Genomic DNA, 13,431 nt, shown 5'->3' with positions numbered 1-13,431 from the left:
CCAGAAGAAGTTGCAAGCACTCTTGAGACAGTGTCTGACCAGAGAAACAGTTGGTCGGAGCTTCACTGGCAATTGAAGCAGAGGGATTGTCTGCTCAGCCTGCATTTTAGAAATGGTGTCTCTGCCAAGCTAATGAATATTTCATCTGGAGCAGCCTTGGGGAGGTTAGCTGAGAACAGTCTGGTGATTTGTGTCCTATTTGGTAGGTGACATTCAGCCAGGAGATGCTGAGAGCTTCCAGACCTGAGTGCATCCAGACAATTAGGTTATGAACAAAGCTGATGTGGCTTTCCCAGCTCGCTTATCCTGTGCCCGGCAGCAACTACAGCACAGACTCACCCACAGCTTTCGTAGGCTTTTAGTGCAGATCTGGAGTTGCTTATGAAGCAAATCTCACTTGGCCCTGCTTACTGTGCTTTGCTTCACCTTGTGGAGTTGGTGGTCTAGGAACCTGTGATCTCAGTTCCTTCTGGCTAGAGAAAAGCCAGAGGGATGTGTTGCAGGATCTCATGTAACACAGCCCATCTACAAATGGACATCAATCCATGGGACAGGCTAGAGCCAGTCTGAATTGAAACCTACTGCAACATGCAGATGTCAAGTCCTTGGTCTGTTCTGCAGGTCCACTCCTGTTTCTTCACCTTAGCCAGTCATGAACTCAGTCTTTGTTAGCCCGATTTTGCTGCTCAACTGCATGCAACCAGCTTGTGGCTTGGGCTGGGGGGAGAGGGAGGCTGTTGAGTTGCTGACTAAATGGTTCACGTTTTGGCTGGCCTTGTAGATTATCTCTCTGAGAATGCTGACTCCCCTTCTGCTTTTCTTCACAGCCAACAAGACGTCAGGCCTTTCTGCGAAGTGTGAGCATGCCTGCTGACAACAGCCGCGTGCCCTCCTTGCCTAATGAAGTGAGGAGACCGGTGCTACAACGACAAACCTCAATCACCCAGACCATCAAGAGGTGAGATGCCGAGTTCACGCAGCCTGCTATAATGGATTCTGCCGTCTGTTGCCATTCTTAATTCATGGGCCTCTGATTGTCCCATTGCCTGGCACTTACATGGCATGTTGTCAAAGCAGGATTAAGTTGTCTCCCTTGTTGTCTATAATTAGGTTGGGGCAGAGGGTGGAAGCAGATAGGTCCCCAGTATGTGAGCCCAGTAGTGCTATATAGGGTTGTTTTTTGTAAGCGAGATACCAGGTTCTGGGTGGAAAATTGTGGTGATCAGGACAGTGTATGGTCCTTGCCAATTAGAGACAAGTTTTGACTGTTCCAATGCTCTGGGAAGCTGTCTGTTTCCGAGTAATAGGGTACCCCAGACCCTGATGTGTAGCTGAGGTGTGATGTGGTGCGTTAGCCTTACTTTGGTGCAGTATTTGAGAGCACGTGATTGTGGGGAGGCGGGCAGAAGCCCAGCCTTAGCAGTCGTAGACTGTCAGCATGGCTGAGGCCTGAGGCCCCTCTGAGCCCATGTGCTCCCCCCCGTACCCCAGCAGGGCCACCCCGAGTAGGGCAGCCCAGGCCCATGTCCGGGTGGCTTTGGGAGCTCTCCAAGGAGGAGACTCCACAGCCTCTGTGGGCAGCCTGTGCCAGGGCTCTGACACCTGCACAGCACAGAAGTGCCTCCTGGTGCTCAGAGGGAGCCTCCTGTGCTCCAGTTTGTGCCCACTGCCTCTGGGCCTGGCCCTGGGCACTGCTGAGCAGGGCCTGGCTCCATGGGATGTGGGCCTGCCTTCAGGGATGTGCAGGCATCGGTGAGATCCCCCTGAGCCTCTTCTCCAGGCTGAGCAGTCCTAGCTCTCGCAGCCTCTCCTCACAGGAGAGGTGCTCCAGTCCCTTCATCATCCCTGTGGTCCTACATTGTTGTGAGGTTCTTGTCAATGCATTTCTCCAGGTCCTCTTATTGGCAGCATGGCCCTGTGGAGTATCTGCCACTCCTCCCACGTTTGTGTTGTCTGCAAACTTGCCGAGGGTACATTAATGAAGATGTTAAACAGGACCGGACCCCTGGGATCCACCGCTGGTTGCTGGCCTCCAGCCAGACTTAGTGCCTGGCTCACCACCCTCTGGGCGTGGTCAGTCGGCCATCTTTTACCCACACCTCAGTGTCTGCCCATACAGCAACATGGCCTGAGAGCAGGCCTCTACGGCTGTTTGTGCCAGGACAATTAGGCAAGAGCACGTCAAGGACGAGAGGACACAAGAAGCTCTGTGCAGAGGGGCCAGGGCAGCCTCCTTCCTCAGAGTTGCCTCTGACATGTGCTGTGTGTGTGTAGAGCTGCGTAGGGCTGAGAGGTGTGGGAGACAGGAATCACTTCAGTGCTGAGGGAACAAATCTGCCTCCAGCACTACTACACTGTAAGACAAGGCACACGGAGCTACAGCGAGCAAGGAGGGAGTGCTGGGCCGTGGTGGTGAAGCTCCTGCCTAGCAGCAGGGCTATGGACAGGCATGTGCGGGTGGTGCACTGACAGACCTGTGCCATGTCTTCTCTTGCCTGCATAGGCTGGAATGGCAATGCCAGGGCCCAGGTGGTGGCTGCATCCTGTGCTTGGTGGTCTGGGTAGTAATTCTGTAACCCTGAAAGTAGGTGTGGTCCCACAGGGAGTGGCCTAGGAGTGCACAAATGGTTTTGGAAGGCCGGTGAGTCTCCTGCTCACAGTATGAGTGTAGGGGGTTGATGCCATTTAGCAGTGCAGAGTTGTCGCAGGCTGTTGGGCAGTGTGAGGGGTGGCCAAGTCTATCTTCCTCCTGGAGGAATCAGCTACACGTGATTTTTGTAGACTGATGTGGGTAGGGGGGCAGGTGCAGCAGCGGGAAGGACTTTCCAAGGGGCAGAGCTGCAGGAAATGCACGAGACCTAGCAATAAAAGGATTAAATAATGGACCAGAAACAAAGACAGGGAAGTGCAAAGTTCTGAGAAATGACCTAAAAACCAGTGAGGTATGTGATGAAGAATTGCAGACCACATATCCATAAAAGTGTCTCTGGGATTTATTTATTTTTTTGTGAGTCCAAAGAGGGTGACTTCCATGTTTGCTACTTAATGCAGCCCCAGTTATGCACAGAATGTGAAACTGTTCTGGCAACAGCACTCTGTACCTTCCTGTTCACATCTTCTCGGAGGACACAGATCAGGTGTGAACCTAAATTCAAGAGTGTATGGTCCAGAATATGGCATGGTAGTAATTCAAGTGCTGGAGTGGAGCATCTAATACTCTTTCCAGTCTCCTACAGTGTCCAAGATGTCCAAGCAAGGCAGTAGGTGTGGCACAGATAGACTTGTGCCCCAGGTAAGACCCTGCCAGGGTCAACGAGAACAACCCCAGAACATTTCCAGTGGCATCAGATACCTGTATCCAAGCAGAGCATATCTCATTCTGGTGACGTCTGCGTGGTTTCACACTCTGGTGTATGAAGCCAGACAGTGGCTTCACAGCATGGTGGGCTCTTTCCCTTCAGCTCTCTTTTCTTTGCAGCAGGCAGGTACGGTTTCAAAGGAGTCAGACCCTGCCCGTTCACGGGCACCGGGTGGGCAGGAGTTCCCTGAGAAAGCGGCAGTCCCTGCCCCGATCGTTCTTCAGGTACTGGTAGAACCGAGTGTGCAACCTACCCCTGCATGTGTGTGCAAGGGCTGCTGTGAAGTGCACAGACTCTGGCTGTTGCTGAAACCACTTTGCCTTCCAAGGCGTGGCCAGGAGGCCTGCAAATGGGTGGCAGGGAGAAAGCTCACGTGTGTGTCTAACAGAAAACGATGGTCACTCCTACTAAATGTGTAGGCAGCTGTCAATATGTAGCATGGGACTAACAAACTGTCCACTCGCCAGCCTCACTCCCTCCTGCCTCTCCTAACAAGCTGTCAGCCTCCCGGTGTTCACCGTAACTGTAATATCTCCCCAGAGCAGCCACAGTGCAGCCTGTCTTTGCCAACGTTACTGCAACATGTGGAATATGCGTACATTGGCTCCAAAGCCTCTTGGGAGCAGAAGAGGAAAGAGATAAAGCTGCACCAAATGGATGCTGGTTACATCGGTCTGAATGTAGCTCAGAGCTGGTTGACATCGTGACTTTTTCTAATCCAAATGTGACTGTCTTCTTTTTGAGGTGGAGACCTTCATTTACTTAGCACCAAAGAGATGAGACACTCCAGGAGTCCAGGGCACAGTGGCCATCGATTACCAACCTCAGACTGGAGCTCAGTAAACCGTGACTGTGCATGGCAGGGACTGGACCTAATGCCCAGGTGTCCCTTCTCATCCTACCTTCCACCCTGCTACCCTTGGCCAGGTGGCAGTCTGACACTGTGTCTGCCCTTGCAACTGCTCGTGGTTGGGCTCCGACTATCAGAGCTGGTTAGCTCACAGCAACAGAAGAACAAGAGCCAGCCCCTGATGTCGATTCATTGCTGGTTACAGTGCCCCAGGGTGTCTGTAGGAGGTGATGGGGCTCCCCAGCTGGACAGAGCGTTCGTTGTTTTTCCAGGGTGCTCCAGATACCATAAACTCTGTTCTAAGGCTCTCATGGACTGTCTTGGCTATGATCAGTAGGACAGATCTCTGTGCTGGCACTGCACCAGCAGTGGTCGCTGGCAGTTCAGGAGCAGTACTTGCTCCACAGAGGGGCTGTTATAGTGCTTGTCCTTCCGTGCTAACAGGAACAGAGATTGAGAGCTCTGAGGCACTGCTCTTTCCACAGTGGGCTAGTAGGGGCACAAACAACTCTTTCCTCTCTCCCATTGAGGAGTGGCCCCTTGTCACCCAAGGCCACCTTGGTGTTAAAATGTCAGTTATGGAGGTCTGAGATGTGTTGTAAGAACGTTTTGTGGCATGTTGTGCCTGTGCATCTGCACAGCCTGCGTGTTACCTCTGTGCTGTGGACTTGGTTCAGGTGTTTCAGGCCAGGCACTTACCCTGAGCCCTTCTACTTGGAACAGGGACAAAGATTGCTCTGACAAGCTGTGGGTCTGTGGGAGCAGAGCAGTGGTCTGAGCTGGGCATAGCCCCTTCTCTGAGGTCTGTCCCCTATTGACTAGGTGGAGGCGTTTGGAGAAATTTGGCTCAGTGAGGTTGGGTAAGATCTAGCAATGGCCCACTCGACTTTGTGCCCACTGAAGGGCCTGTTCTGGGTCACTGGGAAGTTGGAGAAGGCTGCGGGCAATGTGTGGTTGTTTGCATCTGGAGGCTTTAGCTGGAGAGGCTGTGTTTTGAATTTGTGTCTTTTTACGTAGTGTCAGGACACCTTCACCTGCTTGCTGATGGTATCTTTGTTCTGTAGGGTGGAATAAGGAAAACACAGGGCTAATTTCCTGCCTCCAGTGCACTGACTCAGTTCCCCTGCGTGATGTAATTCTAGATTTAACCTACCCTTTACTCCAATGTATGTTTTGATACTCCCTTTGTGATTTGTGAGGTCTTGCTTCTCAGCAGCTGGAAATCCTACACCTGAGCAGGGGGCCCGAGGCGAGGGTTTCGGGTTTGGCGTGGAAGGACTTTCAAGTTTCAACACCTGGGCCAGACAGCTGTAGGCTGACACAGCTTGCCACCTTCTGAAGCAGGATTAACCACCGTGGGAAAGGCCTGGCAGGGCTGCGATGATCTTCATGTGTTTAGGATACCAGCTTCTCCTGCAGTATTTGAAGTAGATTGTTGGTCTAATTCACACCTATCCCTCTCTACCTTCCTTGGGATTTTGCTTCTGATCCAGTGGGCTTCCATGACAGCAGGCCCTTGGCAGCATACCTACTTTGTGGCTGCAGCATCGTGCTCCTGCTTCTGCCACCAGCGGCACGAAGCTACGTGCACCCGCCTTAGCAGCGAGCAGGACCACAGCAAGCATTTGCTGTTAATGTTAATTTTGAGCAGGATGGAAATCCTGCAGCATGAGGAGAAGTTGGGGATATTCTGGGGGTGTGGCGGGCAGCTGGGAGAGACCAGTGAATTCTGGTGGCCACTGGGACATGACACAGAGACATGGAAAACTGTAGTCCCACAATGGGGGACCTAAAGCTGGCCTGAAGATGGTAAGTGCTTTCTGTGGATGCCTTTTAAAGAAAAAAACATTTTACCGACTTCTTATGTGAATTTCTGTTCCATCTCTTCTTCTTTCTTTCTAGGAAAACTCAGAACTAACTGTTCATTACACACATTAAATCTCTTGTTTTTCTTTTGTCTCAAGAGAGAAAATAATGCTGTTGATGGTTGAACACTTCTGGCCAGCATATATCAGATTGCTAAAACTGGCTGAGGACAGGCTGTGGGATGCTCGTGGGGAAGAGTTCTGCCTACATTCTGGTTGGGGTTGGCTGGAAGTGACCACCGGGGGTTTTGTCTTTTCAATTGCATTGTCCAAGCAAACATAATGCTCCTGTGTACTTGTATGCTGACATCTTTCAGAGGCACAGCTGACTGGTTTGGAGTAAGCAAAGACAGTGATGCTACACAGAAATGGCAGAGAAAGAGCCTTCGCCACTGCAGCCTGCGGTATGGGAAGCTGAAACCTCAGGTCATCCGGGAAATGGACTTGCCCAGTCAGGACAATATTTCTCTAACAAGCACAGAAACCCCCCCTCCACTCTATGTTGGGCCCTGCCAGCTGGGCATGCAAAAGGTGAGTAACCTGGGATAGTCTGAAGGCCATCGTGAGCTTCCTGCACAGTGTCTCTACCACTTTTAACCCATCTGTTGGCATAGTTCTGCCTGAACGTGTCTTCTCCAAAGAGCTACAGTCAGTGGCTCAATGTCCAGATGGAAACCAGTAACAAGTGGTGTTCATCAAGGGTCTGTGCTGGAACCAGTACTGTGTAATATCTTCATTAACAACATAGATACTGGGATTGAATGCATCTGCAGCAAGTTTGCAGCTGGCACCAAGCTGAATGGTGCAGGTGATATGCTCGGTGTCATCCAGAGGGCCCTTGACAGGCTGGAGGAATAGACCCGTGTGAATCTTCTGAAGCTCAACAGTGCCAAGCAAAGCCTATGGGGCAGTCCCCAGTATCAGTGCAGACTGGGTGATGAATGGATTGAGGGCAGCCCTGTGGAGGATTTGGGGATCACACTGGGACTCTGGTGGCATGGTGGTTAGATGCGTGCAGCGTGTCTGAGAACATCTTGCTGAGGCTTTTTGCTGCCATTTTACAAAGGCAAAAATCTGTCATGCATAGACTGGACACTGTTGTCGATCCCCCATTTACAGTAGCAGGCCAGGTAACATCCAGAGCACTTGCCTTGTCTCAGGCTGAATGCAGGCAGTAGCACAGCTACTGGCTTCAAAGAAACCTGATTATGTTATAGGACTTGGAAAAGTGCCTCTTGCATCAGCTGTACTACAGCGCTGCTCACGTGTCCTCACAAATTGTGAGGTATCTGGTGCCCTTTGCAGTAGAACTGTGGCCATAAGGGACAGGACCCAGTCAAACATGCTCAGTTACCAGCACTTGATAACTAATCTGTAACATTCTAGCTCTTCCCTTTGCTCCATTCACCACCTTAATCAATATGGTATCAGGGCATCAGTGAGCACCGCTGCAACTTGGACAAGTGGGAAATGAATTTCTTCCCAAGCAAGTTAGTCTGTGACCTGAAGCCTGGCTGCATCACTGAAACAGAGGAGAATATTGTGCATCTTTCAATGCAGTCTCACCTTGCTGAGGGCTTTGGTCCCAGTAAACTCAGGAATATTGTTGGGCTCTATGTAGGCTACATTAAATCAGAACCTGGTTTCAGTAGGTGAAACCCTATACAGCTTTCTGTTGAGTGTGCAACTGTGGATTAAAAAAGGGTCATAAAACATTAGGATAAAGCATAGAAGTCATATGGAAACCGCAGCTGTGGTGATGTAAGGATAGAGGTAAGTATTGTAGCTGAAGGCAATATTTTCAGTAGGTTGGTTCATGTGTTCAGAAGAAGTGGCAGCTTTGGTCTGAAGAATCCCAGAGAAGGGCTTGTAGCTCCTGGAAGCTTGCCTGCTCTTTTCCAGCTGTTATGATAAATGGAATCAGATGTACATGTACAGTAAAGCTTCACCAGGATACTGTTTAAGTCCAGTGCTGTCCACCATCAGAAAGGAAACGAGCTCTATAAAGGACATGGTTGCACTCAGGGATTTCTTAAAGTCCTGCTCATATATCATCCTATCTGACTGCAGAGTTCCATGGCACAGAAGATGAGTGAAAGCAAGAGCTTAGGAAGGGCTGAAGGAGATTTGGAGTCTTGTGTAGATGTCAGGAACATTCTGGGCAAAAATGATCAATACCACTACCACCAACGAAAAAACCCCGCTACCACCATCACCAAAAAAAAAAAAAAAGAAAACCAAAAAAAAAAGAAAACAAACAAACCAAAAAAACACACACACACACACAAAAAGAACAAAAACAAGTTGGGAGAGGTTTGAGGAGGATGTGGGTTTGGGACTGAGAATTAGGGCTTAGCTTGCAACAGGTTATGATTTATCTCCCTAATGTAGAATTGCTTGCTGTTTCTTCTAGCCTGGTTCTTGGCTGATCCCAGGAGTCAGGCCACTGTATGGTTTCAAGAGGTGAGACCATGGAGAGCTGGAGGGAGAATGGTTTGGTGGACAACAGCTGGGGGTAGGTGACTCATGGGCTTCTTCTCTGGGCAGATCATAGACCCTTTGGCCCGGGGCCGAGCTTTCCGTATGGCTGATGACAACGATGGCTGCAGCATCCCCCACACACCGATCACGCCGGGTGCCACGTCGCTCTGCTCCTTCACCAGCTCACGCTCGGGCTTCAACCGTCTCCCACGACGGCGGAAACGGGAGTCAGTTGCCAAAATGAGTTTCCGAGCAGCTGCAGCTTTGGTGAAGGTACTGTCTGGTACAGGGCAGGATCAGCCTGGCAGCAAGATGGGGCCCTGCGGTGCGAGGGGAGTGGGAGGGAAAGAGCTGTGTGTGCAGGCCATTGATCCTGGAAAAAGTACGTTCTGTGAGTAGAGAGGATGTGGGAGGGCAGTGATGGAGGGGGAGAAACCAGAAGGTGTCCTGTTTTGTTTCAGCCATCTGTCTGGCGGGCAGGAGTAAAAACCAGGATGCTGGCTGGGCTTTGGTATATGTCTTGCCCACCTTTTATCAGCCTTGGGGCTTTGATTCCCACAATCAGCAGCCTTAGAGGGTTCCAGCAGGTCCAGTTCAGCCTGCCTGGACCTCTGGGTGTCTGCACCTGCTCATGGCACTGTAGAAGCACCTGAGCCTCTTGCAACGCAAGGCTCTTCGTCCTGCCACGTCTGCTTTTCTGGGTGTCCCTTAGGGGGGCCCGGAAGCCCTTTTGCTGTGGTTGGTACCACTGCTGTTTGGTCAGATGTTGTTGTAGAAGCCTGTGCTACCAGCCTGCATGGGATGTGGGCAGTGTGGCTTGAGAGGTGGGTTAGCACTTGGAGGTGTCACCTGCAAGGTGTTGCACACCAGCAGGTCTGCTGTGCTCCACAGGCAAGCGTGACAGGGTCAGCGCTTGGACTCCCCGCGTCCTGTCCGGGTGACACTGCATGTGCCTGGGGCTCAGGTTTCTGGCAGTGATCTGATGCCACTCTCGCTGGCTACAGGGGCGCTCTGTGAAGGACAGCACACTGAGGAGGGCTCAGCGGCGCAGCTTCACCCCAGCAAGTTTCCTGGAGGAGGACACGGTGGATTTCCCAGATGAGCTCGACACTTCTTTCTTTGCTCGGGTGAGAGGCAGGACTCTGATGTGGCTCTGGCTCCAGAGACAGCACGAGGCTGTAGCTCTGGCAGGGCTGTATGTTGCAGGGGGTGGTGCTGCTTTCTCCGGGGGCTGGTGTCTCAAATGTGATACTCACCCCCTTCTGATGGGACTTCTGTGTCTTTGCCCAGGAAGGAGTCCTTCATGAGGAGCTCTCTACGTATCCAGATGAGGTGTTTGAGTCGCCATCAGAAGCCGCAGTCAAAGATGCTGAGGTGAAACCTCTGGATCAGACAGATCTCACAGGAGGTGCCTTGGACAAAAATGAGCTTGAAAGAAGCCACTTGCTACTGTGAGTATTTTCTTGGAAGCCGAAAAAGCCTAATGTGGGGTGGTGGCCAACCCATTCAGAGTGGGACCTTCGGTGCTAGGCAGCTGGTGGGGCAAGACCCACCTTCCTGCGCGAGGGAAGGCAGGATCTGAGTACTACAGGTGTTTGGAGCAGAGCTCAAAGAACAGAACAGTGGTGGGTTTTCTTTAAGTCCAGATTGCTTCTCTTGATATTTTGAGTGAGAGACCACCTACCCCAGCTACCCATGAAAAGTGACTCTGAGGCCACCTGTCCAGCAACTTCCCACACTGATGTGATGTGTTCTGGAGGCTGTGTCATGCCGTGGGCAAACAAAAGACGTCAAATCAGCTGAGGATGCTAGGGGCCCAGCCTTCAGCTACAGAGAATGCAGCAAAGATGAGAAAGCTGTTGCTACAGACACCAGGAACTGTCGTCTAACTGCAAGGAGTGGTGTGAAGCGTTGCTGAGCGTCAAGCTGGGCTGCATTCCTCACTTGAAACCAGAGAAAGGTGTGGCACTGATGCCGAGAGCCTTACAAATATGTGGGTGGTACTGTACTGTACGCCGAGATTTTTTCCACCTGAGTAACTGGTACTGAGTAATTGCTCTGTGTCGTTTCCGAGTCAGCTCTGGCTTAGCTGGCAGCTCACCCCAGCAGAGAGCTCTGCTGGGTGTGAACATGTAGCAGACAGGGAGGTCCTTGTGGTTCTGCTGCTCGCAGCCCATCTTGCTCTGTTGGTGCTTTCCTTCAAGTGTTTCCAAGTACTTGACTCACTCTTAATGTAAGCAGAAGCAACGAATGGTGTGAGCTTATTGTCTTTCCTTTGAGATGGCCTCAGCCTTTTTGGCTCCATTCATATCTCCTCAAATAGTTGTATTTATTGAAGAAAATAATGCTTCTTTCACGCTTCAGAAAACAGCATCAGAATTGCAGTGAGGTGTCCTTTTAGGCGATCAGGTGTTTATTCTGGCATAGGCTGATAGCCCAGCACTGGAAATACTGGGAAAAAGCACGTCAGTAATGCAGAAACTACTCTAACCTCATCCTAGTGCTTGTCCGTACTTCAAAGCTGTCTTGACCTCTCCAAGATGCTCTGGTGATCTTTCAGAAAAAAAGATGGTCAATTGGTTTCTCTGGTCACTTTTGACAACCATTGTATTTGTGCAGACAGGAACATTTAGGATACCAGGGAAATTATCTGTAGAGACTAGAGCATATGCAGGGGATGTGCTTATCGTGGCAGTGAGCAAGAGTGAAATGGTAGGTAGTGTGTGTGTGTGCCAGGTTCTCAGTGCTGCATACCTGAACTCCAGACTGCTCTTTAAGAGCCATGAAATACAAAAAGCATCTGAAGATTGTGCAGACTTCCAGAGCAGGTGCTATTCATCAGTAGCTTGTGCAACCTTCATTCATTGCATACTTTATTTTGGTAAGAAAACATTCCTTTAGACAGGGATGCCTGGGATTTTTATTGTGTTGTTGAAGCCTGGTTTTGTTTTTCTCCTGAGAAATGCATGCATCAGTGCAAATAGAGGGAAGAATGGAAGACAGGTCTTGAGAGGTAACTGTCTTGGTCTTGGATTCCTGCTCTTCTCCTCTGTTTGGTTTAATGGGCATGGGATTTTGACTTGCCAGTCTGATCACAGCAAAGTGCTTCAAGGGTGGGGATTTCCACTGCTGGGCTAAACTGCACTTCCATTTTGTAGCAGAGAGCAGAGTGAGAGGAATGAATTAGAAGAGGAAGTGGATGTGTATGAGGGTTAAAGCAGGGTCTTTGGGCTGCTGGCCCTGGAGATGCTGAGGATGTAGTTGTGGATACAGCACATGGCTTCCATTCCTCTCCATCTGTTTGCAGAAAAGATACTTCTTAGTCAAAGATCAAGCTGAGATTGAAAGAGGTGGTCAAAATCATCACAGAATACCCTTCTTGCTCCCTGATGCAGTATTGATGCTGGGAGGTTGGAAACCTTGTCTCCCCAAAATGAAAAGCTCAGTGATGCCTGGCCAGAGCCTCCCTCATTTAACTGGTTGCTGAGACAATTCTTTAAAGCTGTGAGAGCTCCTCACTGGTGGGGCTGAGTTTGGCACATCTATCTTGTGCCACATTCTGTGCATCATCCCGTGCTTTTGTCAGCTGGGGCGTTGTAACACTTGGAAATACAACTTCCACTGCAGAGCACCTTGCCTGCCATCAGCTGCTGTTCAGGCCAGCTGTGGTGGGACAGACACAAGGTGTGCTGCCACCAGAGACCAGAGAAGCGCTGGTCCCCGTTACTGTGCCATAGAGAAGGAAACCATTGTTGTTCCACTTTTTATTCCAGCCCACTGGAGCGAGGCTGGAGGAAGCAAAAGGACGGGGGCCTGGCACAGCCCAAGGTCCGCTTGCGGCAGGAGGTGGTGAGTGTCAGCCCACAGAAGCGTGGCCAGCGCATCGCTGTCCCTGTCAGGAAGCTTTTTGCCAAGGAGAAGCGGCCGTATGGCCTGGGGATGGTGGGGAAGCTGACAAACCGGACGTATCGCAAGCGCATCGACAGCTACGTGAAGCGGCAGATTGAGGACATGGACGATCACAGGTGAGAGCTGCAGTTGTAGAAGGGTTCCCAATACAGCTAGCAAGAGAGTGAGAGTGCCATTGCCTCTGGGTGACTCAGGGAACTCCCTGGGAGTGATGGGGTGAAACCTGTGGCTTGAGACCTCCCCCTAGTCTGTATCCCTGAAGCACAGCACTAAACTGCAGCTGACAGCAGCATGTTGGCATCATCGTGCACTGGGAGTGTACCCTACTCCTCCTGTTGCTTTGGGCATCTGTGTCTTCCCCACCACTACTGTCCTGTTATGAGCAAGAAGGCTCAGGTATTCCTGCCTCTCATCATTTCCCTGAAGTCATTATTTCAGCACACGGCACATTTTGGCATCAGGCTTGTGTGTTCATGGATGGTTTTCTTGGCAAAGAGTGGCATGCTCAGTGTTGTGGGGTAGTCAGAGTAAACAGGGGCTGGCTGCCAGCAAGATTGTTGCCCCTGTCTTGTGCATCCCTAGATGATCTTGGTCCTTGTCCCCAGAGTCTACCAAGGTACCTAGGAGAAAGCAGCAGCTTTTCTCCTGTGCTCTGTGAGCAGATGTAATGTGCCTGGATTTCTGCCTCTGATCTTTTCCCTTTACCTCCATCCAGGCCTTTCTTCACATACTGGGTCACCTTTGTGCATTCACTCATCACCATCCTCGCTGTGTGCATCTATGGTATTGCCCCTGTGGGGTTCTCACAACACGAAACTGTTGATTCAGTAAGTAACTCACCCTGACGTGCCTGGACTGTGATTGTGTCTCAGCCTTCTGCTGCTGGTTCTGTGTCAGTCCTCAGCATAATGGCTACTTGCCTGAGCCTTGCCTCTGGGCCTGCATGCAGCATCTCTGTGAGCCCTCC

At 50.9% G+C, this 13,431-nt stretch overlaps 1 protein-coding gene across 3 annotated transcripts in view; it reads left to right on the top strand.

Annotated features, from left to right (window-relative positions):
• Positions 1-13,431, top strand: part of RHBDF1 (rhomboid 5 homolog 1) — a 36,481-nt gene that overhangs the window by 16,525 nt on the left and 6,525 nt on the right. For all 3 annotated transcript variants that reach the window (XM_032197356.1, XM_032197357.1, XM_032197358.1), the window contains exons 3-9: positions 828-958; positions 6,392-6,605; positions 8,622-8,828; positions 9,560-9,682; positions 9,846-10,006; positions 12,329-12,580; positions 13,180-13,291. In XM_032197356.1, coding sequence (XP_032053247.1) covers positions 828-958; positions 6,392-6,605; positions 8,622-8,828; positions 9,560-9,682; positions 9,846-10,006; positions 12,329-12,580; positions 13,180-13,291 — 1,200 coding nt within the window. The remainder of the gene's footprint in view (positions 1-827; positions 959-6,391; positions 6,606-8,621; positions 8,829-9,559; positions 9,683-9,845; positions 10,007-12,328; positions 12,581-13,179; positions 13,292-13,431) is intronic.

The sequence above is a fragment of the Aythya fuligula genome, chromosome 15 (genome assembly GCF_009819795.1).
Source record: "Aythya fuligula isolate bAytFul2 chromosome 15, bAytFul2.pri, whole genome shotgun sequence".
Lineage (NCBI taxonomy): Eukaryota > Metazoa > Chordata > Aves > Anseriformes > Anatidae > Aythya > Aythya fuligula.
The sequence above is the reverse complement of the archived record's forward strand: the minus strand, read 5'-3'. Positions and strand labels throughout refer to the sequence as shown.